The sequence below is a fragment of the Pleuronectes platessa genome, chromosome 5, assembly GCF_947347685.1.
Source record: "Pleuronectes platessa chromosome 5, fPlePla1.1, whole genome shotgun sequence".
In the NCBI taxonomy this organism is placed as follows: Eukaryota; Metazoa; Chordata; class Actinopteri; order Pleuronectiformes; family Pleuronectidae; genus Pleuronectes; species Pleuronectes platessa.
Window position 1 is genome coordinate 2,856,391 of NC_070630.1, and position 19,585 is coordinate 2,875,975.

The window sequence follows — 19,585 nt, forward strand, 5'->3', positions numbered from 1 at the left end:
GGTCAGTCAACGCTCTTTGTAAATAACAACAAGTAGAGTTTAAACAGAGGGCTTGTGTACTTGTGACAACTTGAGGTGTGAAAAATGAGGGTTACATTTACAAAATGATGAAATTCAACCAATTAAAAAAAACTGAAATAATTGGAATTGCTTCTTTATGTACTGACTTATTTTTGGAGGTGAAATCTTTAGTTTGGTTAAATATTTGTGAGTGAAATCCTTCAAAATAAAGCAAGGAACAACAGTCTCAATACATCAAGCTGCAACACACACACACACACACACACACACACACACACACACACACACACACACACACACACAGACAGACACACACACACAGACACACACAAAGATTTCAGTCCCCAAAAGATTTAAATATTTCATCAAAATCCACGAGTTATTCTCTCAAAAACAATGGAAATGTAATATTATATTTATAATCCCTATCTCACAACATCATTGAACAGGTTCCTCCGTGAGCTAAAACTAATCCTTTCATCAACTTCCATGGGAATCTGGATTTCTGCTGATTTCTGCTTCTAAACACAAAAGAAAATAAATCCTTCTTAGTCTCGGTTAAAACTTCATAACCTCATTTTGGAGCTGAGATCTGTGGTTTGGTTATTTGTGAGTGAAATCCTTTAAAATAAAGAGTTATAACAGTAAACCACCGAGCTGTGACTTATATCCCAGTGACAGCAGCTGAGTTATTCCTGTTTGTTTACCTGACTCCAGATCTGAGTCACTCTTCGTCTTCTCTCAGCCTCCGGATGAAGAGCTGCAGTGATCTTTGTAGAAACAGTTTCATCATTAATTTATCACAGAAAATATTCGGTTTATTTCTGTCCACTTCATCAATTTTTTAAATAAACTGTACAAACAGTAAAGCAAAAGGAACAGGAACTTTAGTGTATGTATATAGACTAAAAAGGTGCTGAGGCAGCAGCTTCTTGACGCTTGCTCCTCTTAAACAGAATTTATAATGTAAAAATAATAGCATTTCATTTTTTTATTCAGCACCTGATTATTATTTTATATTTTATGTTTCGTCAGTTCATCATATATTTGTCCTTCCCTTTGTTTTCTTACCTCCTCCCCTGATTCTATTCTAAACTCACTCGTTTGTTTACACACGACTTATTTTAAAGTAGTTTCATTATCAGAGCCTGATGCCTCCCCCTGGTGGTCATAACGTTTATTTACTCATGATTCTTCACAGATGACAGAAATCACAAAGCTCTTGTTCAGAGGAGGTCGAGTCACTTTGGACCTGAAACCTCAGAGTTCCAGTTTGTTCACTTTGACCTTCAGCAGCAGCTCTCCCCTGATTGATTAACGAGCTTTTTCATAATCTCTCCCTCTCTCTGTCTCCTCAATGCTTTTGTTTCAAAACAATTTTCCACACCAGGACACGTATTTATCGAAGATGCATGGATAACGTTCTAGAAATGTTATCAAACTTCATCCTTCTGGAGTAAAACACCTTTAAAACCTAAACTGAGCGTTGAAACTTTCATTGAGGCGCTTGGTCCAATTTGAGCCTCAGTAAAAAGAAAGTTGAGATTATCCTGAAAAGAATTATAATAAATATTATATACACAAATGCATGTTTATAAAACGGTTAAAAACAGAAAATGTGTATCAGCATTTATCAGCAAACATCTGTACAACTTTATTTAACTATAACAGTAATATAGTGAAATTTAACTTTAAATATCTCTGGTCTACAAACTTTCATAGAAATATCAGTAGTTTTTCCACATTTGACTATAATTTATCTTTTTAGTCATTGCTTCACTTGTGTTGTCAACACGTCACAGTTCACATACAAACTACACAATTATATTAAAGAAAACACACGACCAAGAGTAAACTCAGTTTTTTTTTATTGCGTTTTGGGTTCAAACATTGTTGAACTGCTCATTGGTTCATACTCACCACGTGTTCCTCCAATCAGAGGCACCATGCTGGACAGCACTTCCTGGTTTGTCCCCCTTTTGTGAGGTCATCATGACATCACTGGGACTGGGACAACTATATAAAGAGCTGTGAGTCAAGGGGGGGGCGGTGCTGCCTGTTTGAGTTTTACTTTTTCAATACATCTAAACTTACTTGAGGTTTGAGATCTTTCAATAAAACATATTCAACTCTGAACCAACAAGTTGGAGCTTGACCCTCGAGTTACAACAGAGGAATAAATATATTTATAATATATATTATAACTTTGTGCTAAGTGTGTTGTTGAACATGTTTTTTACTCGGTTTTACTTTAAACAGTTCACAAGTTCCCTAAAGCTGTTTTTTACTTCAGCACAGGAAAGGAATCAAATGTTTTATTACATTTTGGTGCAGATCTGGGTGCAGTGGTTTCACTTAAAATTGAGAACTGGCACTTTTCAACATATTCATAAAACCTGACATGTTTAGAGGACTGATGTTTCTGATTTTGTGGAAGTTTAAATTTAGTTTCATTAAGTTGCTGTTGGGCCTAAATGCTCCGTGAGTCATTCTGATTTTTAATTGCCCCATTTACACTGAACACCTCATATAAAATACAGAAAGTCACTAAGGAACAAATCTCACAATTTAACTGTTCCTATAAAATTCAACATTACCGTGGAATTAATAAGTTGTATGTTTTACACTCTCTTATTTTTTTTATTGCTAACTTTACATTTTTAAGACGATTCTGCTTCCAAAGTGTTTAAAAAGTTTGGTCCAAGTGTTAAAAATAAAACAGAAACACATACAAAAAACACTTTTATTGCATCAATGCTTATTCCTTTGACTTTTGTACAGTTTCATATTTACAGGATCATAATTATTAGGCCTCTAATAAATAGTTCAACTGAAAGTCTCTCTCTAGTCTACATGTTTAAATATTGCACATGCAAAGTATGTGTAGTATGTGCTTGTCTAATAGATTATTAGCTTTGTACAAAGTTACATGACAAAAAATACAACATGGGACTCGACTTCCCCTTCAAAATAAAAGTCTGCTTCAAAGATGGAGACGTGCAGCCACTGAATTGGGGAAAAGATGGAAAGACAAAGTTCTTCTCAGAGAACAAATAACATGAAACACTTTCCAGTTTGAACACGACAGCAGTGACGAGTGCATTGACAACTTATGATACTTTCAGGTAAAAAAAAAGAATAACACCAGTGTGACCTACGGGATTTCAAATTGTACAATTGATAAATCTTCTGAGAATGAAAATCTGTTCCTATAAACAGACGTGTTTTTTACATGAGTGTTCGGTTTCGAGTGCTGCTCTACCCAGTGCACATCAAAATCATCCACATCTAATATCTGAGAGCCTGACGTCACATTCCCATAGTGCTTAGAGTGAGACACACACACACACACACAGACACACACAGTGATGGGACATGAACGATGTGATCTCCCCTCAACCTCTAGATGGCGCTCTTGCACAGACCTACAACTGTGTGATGCCATGGGAACTGATGACAGGTACAGTGCAAAAAAAAAAAAAAAAAACACAACAACAGGAACAAACCGAATCCTACAGGACAGAGGGAACAAAGCCTCTGTGTTGCATCGTCTGCTTTCTCACCTCTGAGGAGTTCTATGGCTTTGGGTGGAGGGTGGAGAGGAAGCAGAGAAGGGGCCTTGGTGGTGGAGCGGCCTCCTCCTCGCCCGCCGACCTCCCTCCCTGCGCCTCTGGACCCGAGTGGGCAGAGAGCACCAACAGTCATGCACATACAGAGACACTGTCCATCCCCTCGGACGGACACGTGAGACACTTCAGACGACGGTATTTACACGAGACAACGACTTGTTTTGCATGCACTTGATAATATGGGTGATCTGCGACTCCCCCCCCCCCCCCCCCGGCCGGGTGGACATGAGGGTCAGTGCAGGAGTTCAGAGCCGACGAGTCAGTGCTGTGGGAAACCTCCAAAACAAAAGTATTTGGAACAAGTGAGTATTTGAGGTTTTTATCTGTGATGGGCACAGTGGTTTTTTATCTCAGGAGAGGGAGGGAGCTGCCAAAGTTCAAATCATATAAATACTGTGAGCGTTAAAGTTACATTTGGTTCATCGTTTACATCCTAAGTTGCTCAGATCTTCTTCAGGCTGCAGTGTTTCCATATATAATAATACAACTTTTAATCAAAGCTCTAATCGTGTATAATGTTCACTTTCTCTTACCGTCTGTGATGAAAACTTGCAAATATTCACAACTGGCAGAAAAAACGCTTTTTCTTGAAAATGATTAAATGATTAAAATTACAAATAAATTGATAAATAATCAATAAAAGCTGAAAAGAGATTGTGTGAAGAGGCGGCTTCGTTTTGCACAATGATTTTAAAATGATAAAAATCTAATTTAAAGGGAAACAAATGATGCACAGATCAGAAATCAAATATTAAGTTTACTATCACCGGTAAGGATGTTGTGTTTTCACCATAATTACACAAAAAACCACAACCGACAGTTTTCTATTACACTTGGTGGAAGGGAAGAAATCAGGCATTCAGAGGACTGGTACACTGCAAAAACTGCCCTTCTAAAAAGAAGCAAAAAATTCTTATATTCAATCAAATTATCCTATATCAAGCAAAAAAATCTGCCAATGGGGTAAGCTTTTTTTGCTTGACAAGATTTCTTAAATTAAGCCCAAAATTCTTAGCTCTGAAAGACTAAAATGAGACTTTAAACTAGACAGAAAATCTTAAATTAACCCGAATTCTTCTAAAACAAGCAATGAAAAAATCACAAATTTAAGATTAAGTTACTTAAAATTAGAATTTAAGTATCTTGACTAAATTAAATTTAAGAATTGACACCTTAATCTGGGATTGATAATGAGCATAAAAGTAGTTCAAATAAGACATAATTTCTTAAAACAGCATAACAAATATAAGTGATGTTGTCTTAAATCAAGACACCAAAACATTCTCATTTAATATTTTTTTTATTAACTTTGCAATACAATTGCTCAACTCAACATCCAAAAAAGGACTTCCACATTAGAGCTATCATAATCTAACAGATTGAAAAACCAGTTTTGATTTGAACCTCACTATAAAAAAAAAAATCAGTTATTGTAGCAGCATACTACAGCAATAAACAACATGTTGCAGCTGCTTTGCAGCATATTATCCCACAGGAAAGGTTTTCAATCTCACCAACAAATGTGTCCAACTGTGATGAACTTTTTTTTAAAACAGAACATCAACTTTCTTTGAAAGTCTTACAACAGGCAGAGTGGGGCAGAGTGATGGACAAAGGGACTCACTCACTGAATGACTTCCACTCACCCATCGCTTTTTTGTAGTGAGGGGTCAAATCCTGCTCATGAATTGAATCTTGAAGTACCTCTGTCTGCAGTACTGAGAGTAGTGTAGAAATGCACTTGGGGTAGGTCATGTGCATGGCATAGTAATATGCCATGACGTAGAGAAGTCCCTCATTAAGTCCGTCCATGGTGAAGGTGGTCACAGGTGTTTTTCCAATTGCGATCATGTAGTTGTCCTCAGAAACTAGCAGAACCGGAGAAGACAGGGGTCGCTGTTGCAAGAAACCATTAGGATCCTCAGAAGTCTAGATGACACAAATAAATCAAGAAGATTAGAAAAAACATTGCAAGTAACATAAACTTAAGACCTGGACTAGTACATTAGTGAAATCATATTGTACTTTAAAACACAAAGTCACAGTAACCCCTCAGCATTAAGCCCACTGCAAATGCTGAATGCACAGCTAGTTCCAATGATACTGTGTACTTAATGTACTTAATGTACTACATTAAGTACACTATGGAAAACACTTCCCCTTTGGAGCTTTTGAAATGATAAAAGTTTATCTCAAAGTAACTAAACCTACGTAATATAAAATGTATGCCTGAAACACTGTAACATATATTATGAAATATTTCAGTAAGTCTGTAAATCTCACCGCTAGGACATGGAAAAGAGCCTCGCTGCTTGAGCCCAGTTTCTTCGGTGGCAAAGTGCTGGACGGAAAGAGCAGTGGCAGGGCTCTGAAGACAGCTGTGATATGCTCCACTGGTTTAATGGAAAAGGGACAATACAAGGTGGTACCATAAATAACTTTAACATAACAAATAATTACGAGACATTATTATATAAAATGAACAAGTCAATGTATTGTGACTTCACCTCCATTCAAAGTTTTAGGAATCTTCATGGCCTTCTTCATCACTCCATAAAACTGGACCTTTGAATAGAAGGTTTTCCACCTGTTCTGCATCTCTGATATGTACTGGGAGTTGGTCGGTTGGATGATTCGCTGCAGCTCATCCAGCACCTGAAAAATAGATTCAGATAAAGAAAAAAAAAACTGAAAAAAGTACATTCTGATGACTTCTTAAAAAAAAATTTAAAAAAACATTACTTACATGATCCAGTTCTCTGAAACAAGGGTAAGCCTCTAGAATCTTTGTTGCTCTGTCTTGCTCCTTTAAAACATCAGAGGTGATGAAGCATCTTCGAGACTCAAATTCCATGTTCAGCAAATGAGTTACCGCAGCTTTGTTTGGCTTTTTGGACTTGTATATTTCTTGGAGGGTCTTGTAGTGTCTTGCTTGGATTTTCTGGCTGTCCATGATGTCAACTGAACAAGCTGAAGACATTACAGGAACGTTATGGTGGAAAGGGGACATGAGATTTCCAAACTGACAAGTAAAACTGACAAATTAAATGTAATACAATACATACATTCTTCATCACTGCTGTTCCGGTTCTGCACTGGGGTGCTGGTTCTAGGTGACAGATCTACTGGGATGCCCATGGGACTAACAGGTGACCGTTCCAGAATAATGGTGGATGTACTGGAGTCTCCATCGTAGTCAGTAGTTGCAACGTCTGAACTGACTTCTTGTCGTGGTTTCTTGGAAGGAGGACCTTTGACCTTCTTTGGACTTCTGACATTTGAGAGTCTCTTCATGAGCTTTTTGGCAACATGCTCCTGCGAGGCATACGTAGTTAACATTAAAAAAAATGACAATAGGCTCAAACTTTCTTATATTCTAATTATAGCTTTCGGCAATGTCTTGCTCCATTTGAACTTTCTGTCACGATTTAGCACTGTATGAACAGAAATCTCAGTATTATCATACAGGCAAAAAACAAAAGTGACAAAATCTACTCACCCACTCATTGATTGATGACCTGTCTTTTATCATTGGATAGTAATCCACCAGTCGCTTTGCCATGGCATTCACCTCATGTTTGGTGGGGTATCTGGAGTCCTCTGTGGCTCTTGCGATGGAGATCATGTTAGTCATAGTGTTTCTTATGAGTCGGCAGAAGAGTTCCTTGGATAGGGTCCCATTGTGCTCGGTCCCCAGTCGTTTCTGTTCAAAGTAGGAGCGTCGCACCTGTTCAAGCTCACTGTCGGTGAAGACTATGTATTCTGGGTTTGACATAGTCACAAATTTAGAAGTATTGGCCTCCTCTAATGAAAAGTCACTGCCTCCAGTGGGGGGTGATTGCTGAATTTCGGGAGCAGTATCCACCTAAAACACATTTACACAAACATTTATTGAGTAACTTTGTCATAGTATGTTCTTACTTGTTAGTTTAAGCATTATCATTTTGGGGATTAAAAAAACACTTTTATTTTATATCCACTGTTGAAATGGACTCAAAGCAGAAATGTCATATTTATGTATATGAACCAGATTTAAACTGTGATATTGGAGAATGTTGTACTGTTAAACAGTTATGTTGTACTGTGAAAGACAAACCTGACCTTTTCATCTTTATTTACAACAAGCCATATAGCCCGCCGCCTCAAGAAATTTTCAGGACCAGGAAAGAGGTCTTTGATGTCGTCTCGGGAAAGCGAGGGGAGTAAGTCTTCTCCAATATTAGCAGCTGGAATATAGAACAGTTACAGACAGGGCCAAGAAACAAAGGTTATCATTTAATTCCCTCAGATTTTAACATTTTTACTTCAAGAGCAGTGAGTGAATTTGACAGCATTTATAAATTACCGGTACATATATTGAAGCCATGCAAACTACAGTAAGAGTGACAATAGAGCCTTGCTAGATAAAATGCATTCACATTTCATGTCAGTTAATATATTTTGTAAAGCTTGATAGACAATTGGCACCACAAATGGCACCTTTAAACAAATGCGTTAGCCTACAGATTAAACTCAGGCGCCTTGTACTGATAGTGCCGGGGTCCTGTGCGCGCAAAAGAGCTCCAACGGCTCCGGCTCATGCCTGGGCATGCGCACTGCTTAATCAATTAACCCTTAACGTTTTACAACAAGGTGTTGCTGTTTTTTCAGCATTTACAGCCCCTAATATTAACATAATGGACCCAAAGCTTAATTAGACTTAACCTATTTCTAGATGGGAATCATAATGCAACACCAGACATTTTTTGATGTAGATTAGCTGCTAAACTTTAGCCCATTAGCCGCAAATCCACGAATTGTTAAGATAGGTAAAGAACGCCAGTACAACATAAAAGTAACCCCTGTAGCATACCTCTTAGTGTGGCAATTGCGACCTCGTCCAGTTTTTCCATTATTTGACTCTGATATCCACAATCGACGTTTGAGAATAATCAATTCGAGCAGCAGCAGGTGACATCCGGAGTAGCTTCTGTGTAGGCCGAATTCAAATTGCAACGGACTCCAAGCGGGGGGGGGAAAGGCGCAACAGGGTGGATTGTACCATCTTCCAAGAGGGGGCGGGGGTGGGCACTAAGACTAAATTAGTTTATTTTGCATTTATACAAATTATATTCATCTAAATAAGATCATATTACTTTATAATTATTAAAATTGAGTCACACTCATGTGATAATTGATAAATGGCAAGTCGTTTCTGCCGTTGTAAGACACTGAATTATGGTACGTACCTTTACCTTTTCACGTGACGTATCACCAGGTCCCGGTTCAGACAGTTCAGACAGAGCAGGGGAAAACGCAGGTCGGACTCCAGCTAGTTAACTCAGGCTAAAAACGGGGGAAATGATTTGGCGCTGTGTTATTTGCTTTGTGTTCGTGGCTCTCACTCTCAAATCTTTATTGAGTCATATTAATACTGCTCATAGTCGCAGTCCAGATTTTCGCGTTGTTTGTGGAATTGATGGATGCACCAAAGAGTATCGAGTCTACAACTCACTATGGTATCACATTAGAAGAAACCACTACGAACACCTGGAAAGTGGCAGCAGCAACTCACGGAGAGAGAGGTCAACAGCAAGCCCGGAAGCCTCTTCAGCGGTGAATGCGTGGGCTTACAGGCCAGCTGATGCGACGGTACAAATCAGAGAGCATCAAACGGATGAAGCAGTGGTGGAAAACAGGGTACAAGATGTAATGCCTGTTGGGTCATGTCCTGCTGTAGACTCTTCTGCATCATGTCAGTCAGAGGTAAGTCTGTTATTTCCTTCATTACACAGCTAAGCTTTATTATCAATCTTTTTGTTTATGTCTCACCATTTCAAAAAAAATCTCAACTGGATTGTCATAAAATGCTATTTTATCACTGCACATCAGTGTTTGTGGCAACAGTGTGTTTTATTATACGTTCTTTTTTTCCCTTTTTTTTTTTTTAAGGATGACATCAGTTATAACACTCTGACCAGACAAGCTACTGCTATTATGTTGACTGCAAGAGAAAAACACCATCTTTCACAGGTTTGTCTACATACAACATTATTACATTCATTTCATCTGTGGCTCTGTTGATTATCTGCATGTCAAATCCAAGTCAGTTTACAGTTACCTAATTAGTCTCCCTTAGCTGCAACTTAACTTGTATCTCCATGAGATTTCATTTTTAATAATGCCTTGTATTTGCTCTCTGCTATCTAGTTAGGATAATTTCATATTTTGAATTTACTTTTAATAATGCCTTATCAATTCGTTGAAAAGCATCATTGTGTTGATGTTACTCTTATTAATATTTGTATTATTTATAAAAGAGATTGTGTGCTAAACAGTTTTAAAACTGGACTGTTTGGATTTAATTTGCTCTTCTTTCTTGACTGTTTTTCAGAGAGGTGTGAATGATGTCTTGGCTGCAATGCAGCAATATCAAGCCCTGTTGGTGACTAATCTGAGGAGTCAGCTACAAACTGTATTCCAGCAACATCAAGGAAGTGAACTTGAAAAGGAAGCGATGGCAGTATTCGACCGGATTGAGGATCCATTTTCCTCTGTTGCAACAACATACAGGCAGGACAACGTGATTAAGGAAAATTTCAATTTTGTGGAGTCAGAGGAGGTTACTGTTGGGTATACTGCCTGCTTGAAGAAAAAAGGGACAAAAAGGGTCCTCTCCACAAGAACCAAATGTTTTCATTACGTACCTCTGATTAAAAGTTTAGAACAGTTATTGTCCCATCCAAAAGTTTTAGAAATGATAGATCAGCCGCAAAAATACAGAAGTGGCGGTTATCTGTATGACATCATAGATGGAGAGCTCATGAAATCACACCCTTTATTTTCAGCCCGGCCCTCTGCTTTACAGATAATCATTTACTCAGACGAAATTGAAATCTGCAATCCACTTGGATCTCATGCTTCCAAGAATAAGTTACTAATGTTTTATTATACATTAGGAAACATTGATCCAAAATATAGATCAAAACTCGCTGCAATTCGTCTACTTGCTATTGCAAAGAAGAGAGAGTTGTCTGATTGTGGAGTGGATGGAATTTTGGCCAGGTTGTATGAGGACTTGGAAATGCTATATGATGGTGTTAATATTCAAACTGCGAATGGGGAACGTGAAATATTTGGAGCATTAGTTTCGATATGTGGAGACACCTTAGCACAACATGAGCTTTGTGGATTTAAAGAGGGTGTTGGTTTCGCCTATAGTAAGTGCCGGCAGTGTGAATGTTCGTTTGAGGACATGCAAATGTATTTTGACGAAGACAATTTTGAGCTAAGGACACTAGAAAAACATGTTCGACAGTGTAGTGACATTGAGAAGGCAAATACTGAGTATCTTAGAAACAGTTTAAAGACTACATTTGGCATTAACAGAAGAAGCAAGCTGGTAGAATTTCCGGCCTTTAACTTGATTGAACAAACACCTCAGGATTTGATGCATATAATTCTTGAAGGCATTGCTCCATTAGAAATAAAGTGTGTGTTAAAACAGTTAGTTCTTTTAGGTCAACTAGACTTGGATGTTCTCAATACTGCATTAACTGGATTTCCCTACTCTCCACTTGATGTCAGAGACAAACCAAGCCCTATAGCTTACAGCACATTAGCTTCAAGTGATAATAAATTGAAGCAATCCTCAGGCCAAATGATTGTTCTACTGAAGATATTGCCATTTCTTATTGATACAGCTAAAGATACTGAATACTACAAAATAATTCTTGAACTCATAGAAATTGTTAAAATTTTGTTTGCTCCTGTCATTGGTCTACAGACAATTAGCAAGTTGAAAAGACTAATTGAACAGCATTTAAAACATATGAAAAGTCTTTTCCCTGATAACAACATTACCCCAAAAATGCATTATTTGATTCATGCTCCATCGCAGATAAAACTCCTGGGACCAATGGTCCGTCACATGTGCATGAGATTTGAATCAAAACATTGTTTTTTCAAACAGTGGGCCTCAAAATTAAATTTTCGAAACGTTTGCAAGTCTTTAATAAGGCATAATCAAATGTATGAATGTTGTCAAAATGTAAGTCATTCTGAACACCCAATTTTTTTTAACGAGTGTGCATTGGGACCAACTTCAGAAATACGCAACATGTCGTATTTGAAAGAAAAAACAAGGGCTTTCCTTGGAACTGATGACATAGACAATGCAGTGTCTGTTAAATGGATTAATCTAAATGGTAATAAATATATACGGGAGAAGACATTACTTGTAACTGCTGTTATTTCCAATGATTTACCTGAGTTTGGACTTGTGAGTAATATCTATGTAATTAACTCATCATTATATTGTTTTGAGTTGCAGCAGCATACTACTGTTCGCTATGATGGAAATTACATGGCATATACAATAGAGATTCCAAACATGGCACAAGCAACTGAACTCATAGCATCTGATAATCTGGTAGATTTCACTCCATATTATAGTTATACTCACAAGGATGTGACATATGTCCCTACAAAATATTATCTGGGAGATGTGCTTGGGCTACACAGAGCCTCATCTGATGGACTGTAAAAGGCGCACTGTTTAATGTGTTTGCCACAAACTGTGCTTCTTGACCGTCAATTTAGTTGTTTCATGATTCTTTCTTCTTCAGATGAACAATCAATTAGCAGTCCAATGTCGATGCTGCAGGATACTGCATGTTCTTTTGTGATTCAGGATGCAATTGAGTCAAGGGTCATATCATTTTGGCCGTTTTTTCAATTTGTTTTGTTTATGGGCCATGCAGTTTTCATTCAGCATGGTTATTTGTATTATGTTGTGTGTTGTATAGACCAGTCTGCTGTCATCTTAATATGTTAGATATGAAGCAGCAGGTTCTGCCCTGCAATGAAAATAATAATAATAAAAAAAACACTTTAATTGTCCTTGTTTCATGGCATTCTTAAATTGAGAAGTTGTGCAAATGGTCTTACTCTTAAAATAAGGCAAATAATCTTGTCACTGCACTGGGTTTTATTGTAAAACATTTTTATACTCTGTTTCTGGTTCATTCTAGCTCAAAATTAGCTGGTATATCTTATCAAGAAAAAGTAAGGAATACTTTCTTAAAATTAGATAATTTTTCTAATCAAAACATGCTTGACAAGATTAATATTCTTTTTGAGCAAAAAAAAAGATAAAAATAGGACTTATTTTCTTGATACAAGGCTTTTTTTACTTTCTTGAAATTCCTTTTTTGCAGTGTATGTGTGAGTGTGTGAAATCTACTGCAGCTGGATTGAAAGTGATTGAATCTATTGGTCTGTTGGGCCTGAGCTGAGAATGAGCTCTAGTTTTGAGCGGAGGAATCTGAAGGGGATCAAAATTTATCACAAGACTTAAGACATATTTCATGCAGAAATAGAAAATCCACCCTGACACCAACAATCTGATAAAAGACAGTAGTCTGAATAAGACAAAGATGTAAAGTTCTGATTCTCTTAACCAGAGACAAGGTCATTTTGGAAACTGGTAATCATCCACTTAAGTCTAATATTCTGATTATATTTATGTCTTGATTGCATTATAACGTCCTATCTCACAGCTTTCTGCCACATTTTTTATTTATTTATTCATAATCAGCTCGATAGTGTGAACATTGGTGTCCATGTAGGCTCAAGTGAAAACTTCACAGGGTGGATTTTCTTTCCTTTTACTGATAAAGACACAGAAACATCTTCTTTTACACTTTGAAGTCTTTAAACTAAACAAGTTTCCAGGAGAGAGAAGATCCACGACCACACGTTCAGAGCTGCTGCATCCAGTCACCGGCACCACGAGGCCAGAACATCTCACCCGTTGCCTGCTTTGGTTTATCGTGTGGATTCACTGAGGCCAGAATCTCCCACCAGTCTCAAGAGGCCATCTTCTAGAACGAGAGGTCACATGTTTCTCTCTCTCCTGTCAGGTGACACATCTGCACACGTCACATCTGGCTGGAACAGAAACGCAGCTCTGGACTTCTGCACTCGACGTCCTTTGTGTACATTAGTTTTATTGCATCGGGGAAACAGAGAGGACGTAATGTGTGATGTCAGCCCTTGAGTGTCCCTGTCAGAGTAAAGTGGGAGGAGTCCTGCACGACTCCTCATGCTGGCTTCACAGTTTCATTGGACGTCGGAAAGAAAACGAGTAAATTTTGTAAAATGGATTCCGTCGGAGGTTGTTTGTTCGAGTGTCACTCCATGTGGTTCTGTTCCTGTCCGCGGGGATATGACCTCACCCACTGGCATGCACATGCAGGCTGGCTCGTCCCCCCCCCCTCCCCCCCGCTCACAGTGGGCACGGCTACTCCATGCCGTTCCTCAGCATCTGATTGGCTGCGATGAGCATGACGCTGATGATGAACGCCATGGCGAAGGCGCAGATGAGACTCTTCCTCACGCACGTCTGCCGGTTCTTCTTCGCCGGGTGAACTGAAAAGAGGAAACAAGGAAAAAGATGAAAAAGCTCCTGAAGGAACATTTTTACAAACTTCACTGAGATGCTTAAAAAAATGCTAATTTGAATCTCAATGTTTTATCCAAGTCTTCTCTCAAGGTGGATATTTATTCATGAATCCGTGTCGACTGTCGGGTGAAGTTCTCCTCTGCGTTTCAGAGCTCAGGATCAGAACTGGACGTGTGATCTCACATCGGTGTTGCCGGGCAGAATTCACAGCCTCTCTGGATCCCAGCTGAACGAACAGCGGGAAACCAGAGAATCAGAATGAACCACTCAGTGTGACAGTGTGACAGTCAGCTGATGCATGTGGACGCACAGATGGACACATTCAAACAGAGAGTGCACATCGAGATCTTCTAATTTACTGTTAAACAATCCTTTAAAGGGGAATTCAACACATTTTGTATTAGTTCAGTTATTAACGAGGAGGAATATTGAACATGTGACACCAGTTGCATCATAAGACATAAACCTGATGATGCATTTAAACTGAATGTGGGCGGATACGATCTAATGGACCGATCTATTCAGGTGCAGAAAGAGAATTCTCATTCATGAACAGAGACTTTGATTAACAGCCGTAATGTTTTAACCATCCCAGGTAGAGCTACGAGTCTGTGAAACAAAGTTATTCTCTCCTAGAAGCCACAAGTCAGTTTTATACCAACTTCTATGTGAATGTGTTTTCGTGCAATGTCAAGGGAAAGCACTACACTTCCCACAATCCTCAGGTTTAAGAATAGGGACATCCCTGATTGGTCGAGCTCACTGCTGTTGGTAATTTGCAAGTGTTACAGATCACACTCTCCAAGTGTCACTGGGTAGAAGTGCAGTTGAAGCAGCGAGGACTCTTTACACACTGAGAGGAAGTGGAGACATGTCGTCCGTCTTTATTTACAGTCTCTGGGCCGTCGGCTACTGGACAACTTTAAAGACAGAATCTATGAGAGGACAAATGAATAATGACACGTTGAGCTGGAGGTCATTACGCAACAAATCCAAGCTGACGCTCACGATCACATTCCAGCCGGCTGCGTCTCTCTGATCGTTCTCTGGTTCAATCATCGTCCGGCGCCGACCGGTAACTCAGACTCTCGGCTGCCAGAGACTCCAGCGATTCCACCGGGCCGAGGTAATTAGGGGAGCCGGGCCAATGACCGGCCGCCACACGGCTCCGCTCACTCGCTCTATTTTTAGCTCTTAATTTGAGAAGCACTGAAGTCATCGAAAAATGCTGCTCCAAAGAAAATGCAAAGTAGAGCAGCAGTCGCTCTGTGTGTTTTTTGGCGGAGGGGTTTTCAGTTGGCTGCTGTTGAATAATACTATTCCAGACTCATATAAAACATGACTCGACGTTTGGCCAAACAGATTATATAAGATCAGACGTTCAGGTGATGTAACTCAACGTTTGATGAATGTTGCACTGAGGCTTTTTAACCAGATTTTAACCAGGAGAGGTTTACGAGAAATAACATCACAGCTCGCTCTCTCTCATCGACATCTTGAAGCTGAACCACAGATATAAGACATTTGTAAGCAGGGCAGCTATTCTCGAAACTTAACTGGTACCAATGTATCTCCAACAGAAAAATCCTGGTTCCCAACATCTAGGCAAAGCCCCCCCCCCCGTGGTGAAAGGTTGAGGAGTTCGGACGTCTGAAGGAGTAGAACCCCTGCTCCTTCACATCGAGCAGGGACAGTTGGATAGTTCAGGGAATCTAATCATGATGCCTTTTGTTCTGGGCGACTTCTCCCAGTGGTTGACCCAGATCTCACTGGAGGGACTGGATATCCCATCAGGCCTGGGGTATGCTTGGGATCATCCAGGATGAACTGGAAAGTGACAGGGGAGAGGGAAGTCTAGAGCGTCCTACTATAGCCAGCTACCCCCACAACCTGGATGAATGAGCGGAAGACAATGGATTGATGGATGGATGGATGGATGGTTTGATAAATGAACGGACCCAGGGGGAGATAACTTATTCTCTTTAAAGACTCAGACCTTGATCCAGGCAAAAGGACTTTACATGGTGCAGCTCTCCTGATATGAAGCCCCTCTGGTTGTGCTTCATGTGAATAACGCTCCGATGGAAACACCATGTGTGCAGCTGTCGGCTGAGCTGCAGCGCCGGGAGGAGACCTGCGGTGGAGACATTAGTTCTGGGTCCAGTCGCCCGGACCTGCCTCATCAAACACCTCCTCGGCCGCATGGAGTCACCGCTGCCGAGCCTCTGAAGGCTTCTCAGTGGAGCGCTGAGCTCAGAGAGGTGATGAGGTGAGCGTCGGTTTCCAGACTCTGACTCACGACTGTCGACTTTCACATGTGCTTCAAATGAATAGATCTTTGTGGACGTTCAGCCGGGACGCCAGCGCTAACAATCACATGTTACCTCATGGTTTCCTTTGTAACGAACGTTTATACTTTCTGGTGACGTCTCGGGGATCAGGGGTCCACTAGTGTGACATCTGTCAATCATGTCAATCAAAGTGTAAACAGTTTCACACAAGTTTACGTTTTCTGTTTAAAGTCCATTTCTCCAGCAACTAACAGGACTAAAGGCCAATGTATGCTTCTCCGTTTTGACGAACACGGACAGATAGGACCGCCCTCTCCAACGTGGAACGCCCTCTGCGTGCCTCTCCAAGGCTCCTCGCAGAGCTTTTCGTGCAGCTCTCATTTTTCTAACTACACGTCGAAATGACAGACAGCCCACGGATAGCACTTGGCTGTGATTGGTCCGCTAACGCCAGCATTTCGGAATGGAAACTTCCTGTTCCATTCCCTACATCACAATAAACCAAAATCACAACTACGACTCTATGATTAATGTGACAAGTGTGTTAAGCCAGTGGCGTTGTCCGGCTGACGGTGGCTGGTTAGAGCACTTAAAGCATGTGTGTACGGTCACATACGGTTATAACGAACTTTGATAACGGGGGTAGCGGGCTAGCCACCATGCTAACTGCGGTGGGAACAGCGCAAAAACCCGCTGACTTTAATCCCACGGCTCATGACACTGTTTCTCAAACACCGTCAGGTTAGAAGCAAACACTTGGTAGTAGTTAGTATCGGGTGTCCGTGCTGACTGTGTGGAAGCTGGGGGGAGCTAGCTGCCTCCGTGTAGCTTCAAGCTGTTGCAGCTGTTGAATTAGCAACGCAGTTTGGAAACAAGACCGGGGAACCGCTGCGCTAAGACACGATAACAAAAGCATTTTGACCCGCTGGGTGTCACTTTATTCAGCAAAACCTGTCGCGTCATCAACATCCTTTTTCTGTTAGTTGCCATCGTTCACTGTGTGTGAGGAGCCGGGAGGACGTAAATAAACCAGCGTGGACTTCTTCTATATACCTCATGAGGTAGGCTTGTCTAAGCTCGACTTCCGTTTCGCCATCTACTGTTCTGGCGGTGAATTGTTTTCACAACAAAAAGGCTCGTAGAACTATAAATCAAAAAGGGTCCGTCCGATCCGTCCGTCCGTCATTCCACAACGGACTCGGAGAAGCATACTGAGGCCTTAACAGGGCGGCTGTGGCTGAGGGGTAGAGTGGTCGTCCAACAACCTGAAGGTCTGCAGTTCGATCCCCAGTCTGACCCATCTGCATGCCGAAGTGTCCTTGGGCAAGATGCTGAACCCTGAATGGCCCCCCCCATAGAATAACTAAGTGCCGCGAATAGATGCACTGTATGAATGTGTGTGTGAATGGGTGAATGTAAAAAAGCGCTTAGAGTCATCAAGACTACAAAAGTGAAATATAAATACAAAACCATTTACATTTATTCTCCTTCTCTAATCCCTTGAGTCACATCCACAATGTGATGTAAAGGTTAATTTAATTTATATAATACAAGATTTCATTTTCAATGCAACCATCCAATACCGGGTCATTGAGATCTTCTTCAAACTAAAACTGAATCACATCTCGTTCTATGTTTTAGTTTCATTTTGTTTATTTCACACTAAACTAATAGTTTTTTAATTAAACATAGTTTAAAAAATAGTTCATATAAATTTGTTTATAATGTATTCAAACTAATTGTCATCCATGAAAAAGTTCATAAATATAACTTATTGCTGAAATCTGGTCCGTCTAGAACCTGAACGATATCGATATTAATTATTGGTACTAATTTATCAGCCAATTATTAATCCCCCAGGACAAAGTAGTCAATGAATAACTATGAATAGAAACAAAATGTAGAATTTGAATCAGAGAAAACATATTTTCTGTAAAGTTAATTCGGTGAAACAAAAGTTTTTACATCGTACATATCAACAACAATAAGCGCTGACAGGTTTGTGTGTGTAAAAGCTTCAAACGGCCTCATGTCATCATAACCGTTGATTCACTGCTTACAATGTTTACCGTGTGGTTGTTTTCTTGCAGCTCCACACGTATCGACCCCCGAGCGGAGGTGAGGCCAGAGGGGAAATCAAGTTCCTGTTCTGCTCCCTCGTTTATCACAGAGCCGCAGCCTCCAGCAGCGGGGGGGCTTGATGAATCGAGCTCGGTGTGAGTCCCACTGTGACACTGGGTATTGATTTGTCCGTGACCGAGCGCAGTGTGGTGTCCCCTCGGCGGCAGCTGGTGCTCAGGGAGCTCGGGGGGGGGGGGAACAGATGTGAACGTGTTCGATGCTGCGATGGTCACTCGTCATCATAAACTCAGCAGGAACAGTTTTTTTTTAAAGATGTAACTTGTTGAAGACGCTGATGAAGTGTCGGTGTGACGTGTGGATCCAGAGAACTCCCTCTGAGACACATCCACAGGTCGGTGATGTTTGGAATCTCAATGCGACTGAATACTAAGTTGATTATAATCCATGTTGCAGACACTTGTGGTGAAGAGCCTCTCGCTGAATACCAGAGGAGGCTGGGACCCGGCTCGGCCGTCAGGACACGGAGGAACTGCGACATCATGACTCAACATTTGCCTCCGCACCGAATTCATCTGAACGCTTCAGGACAAAGTGGACGACACAGAGGAAGCTGCTGTTTTTTTAGAACAATTTAAAATTTATTCTGTGTTTGTTTCTGAATCATATAATCCATTGATTTACTTCATCTTTTATGTTTTATTTTTATTTTATTTTTGTCTTTTCCTTTGCTTTATTCTCATGCATTTAGTACAGCACTGTGTAACTTTGCTGTAGAAATAAAGTTTTTCTGTTATCGTTACTACAAATAAAGTTTTATGATACATCTCTACTTCATACTGTTGTAAACAAATGAAGTATCTCTTGATTTTGTTGTTGTGGATCTGAGGTATCGAGGTTAAAAAAATACTTTGAAATAGAAATAAAACTTTTACATTTAGAGACACTTTTACATTTCCTGTTTTACTGCTGACAAAGTGAAGAAGCCCAGGGCTGTGTCTCTATTTGCATATTTCCTGAGTCACACTTGCTGTTTTTAAAGACTAAGAGCTTCACACTGACGAGAGCTGCGACATGAGGACGACTTCAGCTACAGAGCGGAACTGTGCAAACAGTGGTGG

At 40.1% G+C, this 19,585-nt stretch overlaps 2 protein-coding genes across 3 annotated transcripts; one reads left to right on the forward strand and one right to left on the reverse strand.

The window, feature by feature from the left end:
- Positions 1-3,423: 3,423 nt before the first annotated feature.
- LOC128440400 (uncharacterized) lies at positions 3,424-8,622 on the reverse strand. Its single transcript, XM_053423095.1, has 9 exons — positions 7,752-8,622; positions 7,150-7,515; positions 6,716-6,965; positions 6,397-6,620; positions 6,158-6,305; positions 5,934-6,043; positions 5,392-5,579; positions 3,585-3,691; positions 3,424-3,452 (listed from the first exon to the last, which is right to left on the reverse strand). The coding sequence occupies exons 2-9, from the start codon at positions 7,423-7,425 to the stop codon at positions 3,424-3,426; spliced, it is 1,332 nt and encodes a 443-aa protein (XP_053279070.1). The 5' UTR covers positions 7,426-7,515; positions 7,752-8,622.
- On the forward strand, positions 5,795-12,529 carry LOC128440835 (uncharacterized). Of its 2 annotated transcripts, XM_053423675.1 has the most exons (4): positions 5,795-7,852; positions 9,161-9,395; positions 9,582-9,662; positions 10,024-12,529. In XM_053423675.1, the coding sequence occupies exons 1-4, from the start codon at positions 7,638-7,640 to the stop codon at positions 12,172-12,174; spliced, it is 2,682 nt and encodes an 893-aa protein (XP_053279650.1). In that variant the 5' UTR covers positions 5,795-7,637; the 3' UTR covers positions 12,175-12,529. The 2 variants fall into 2 exon arrangements, with proteins under 2 accessions (XP_053279650.1, XP_053279651.1); XM_053423676.1 differs by having other exon boundaries at positions 5,795-9,395.
- The last annotated feature ends 7,056 nt before the right edge of the window (positions 12,530-19,585 follow it).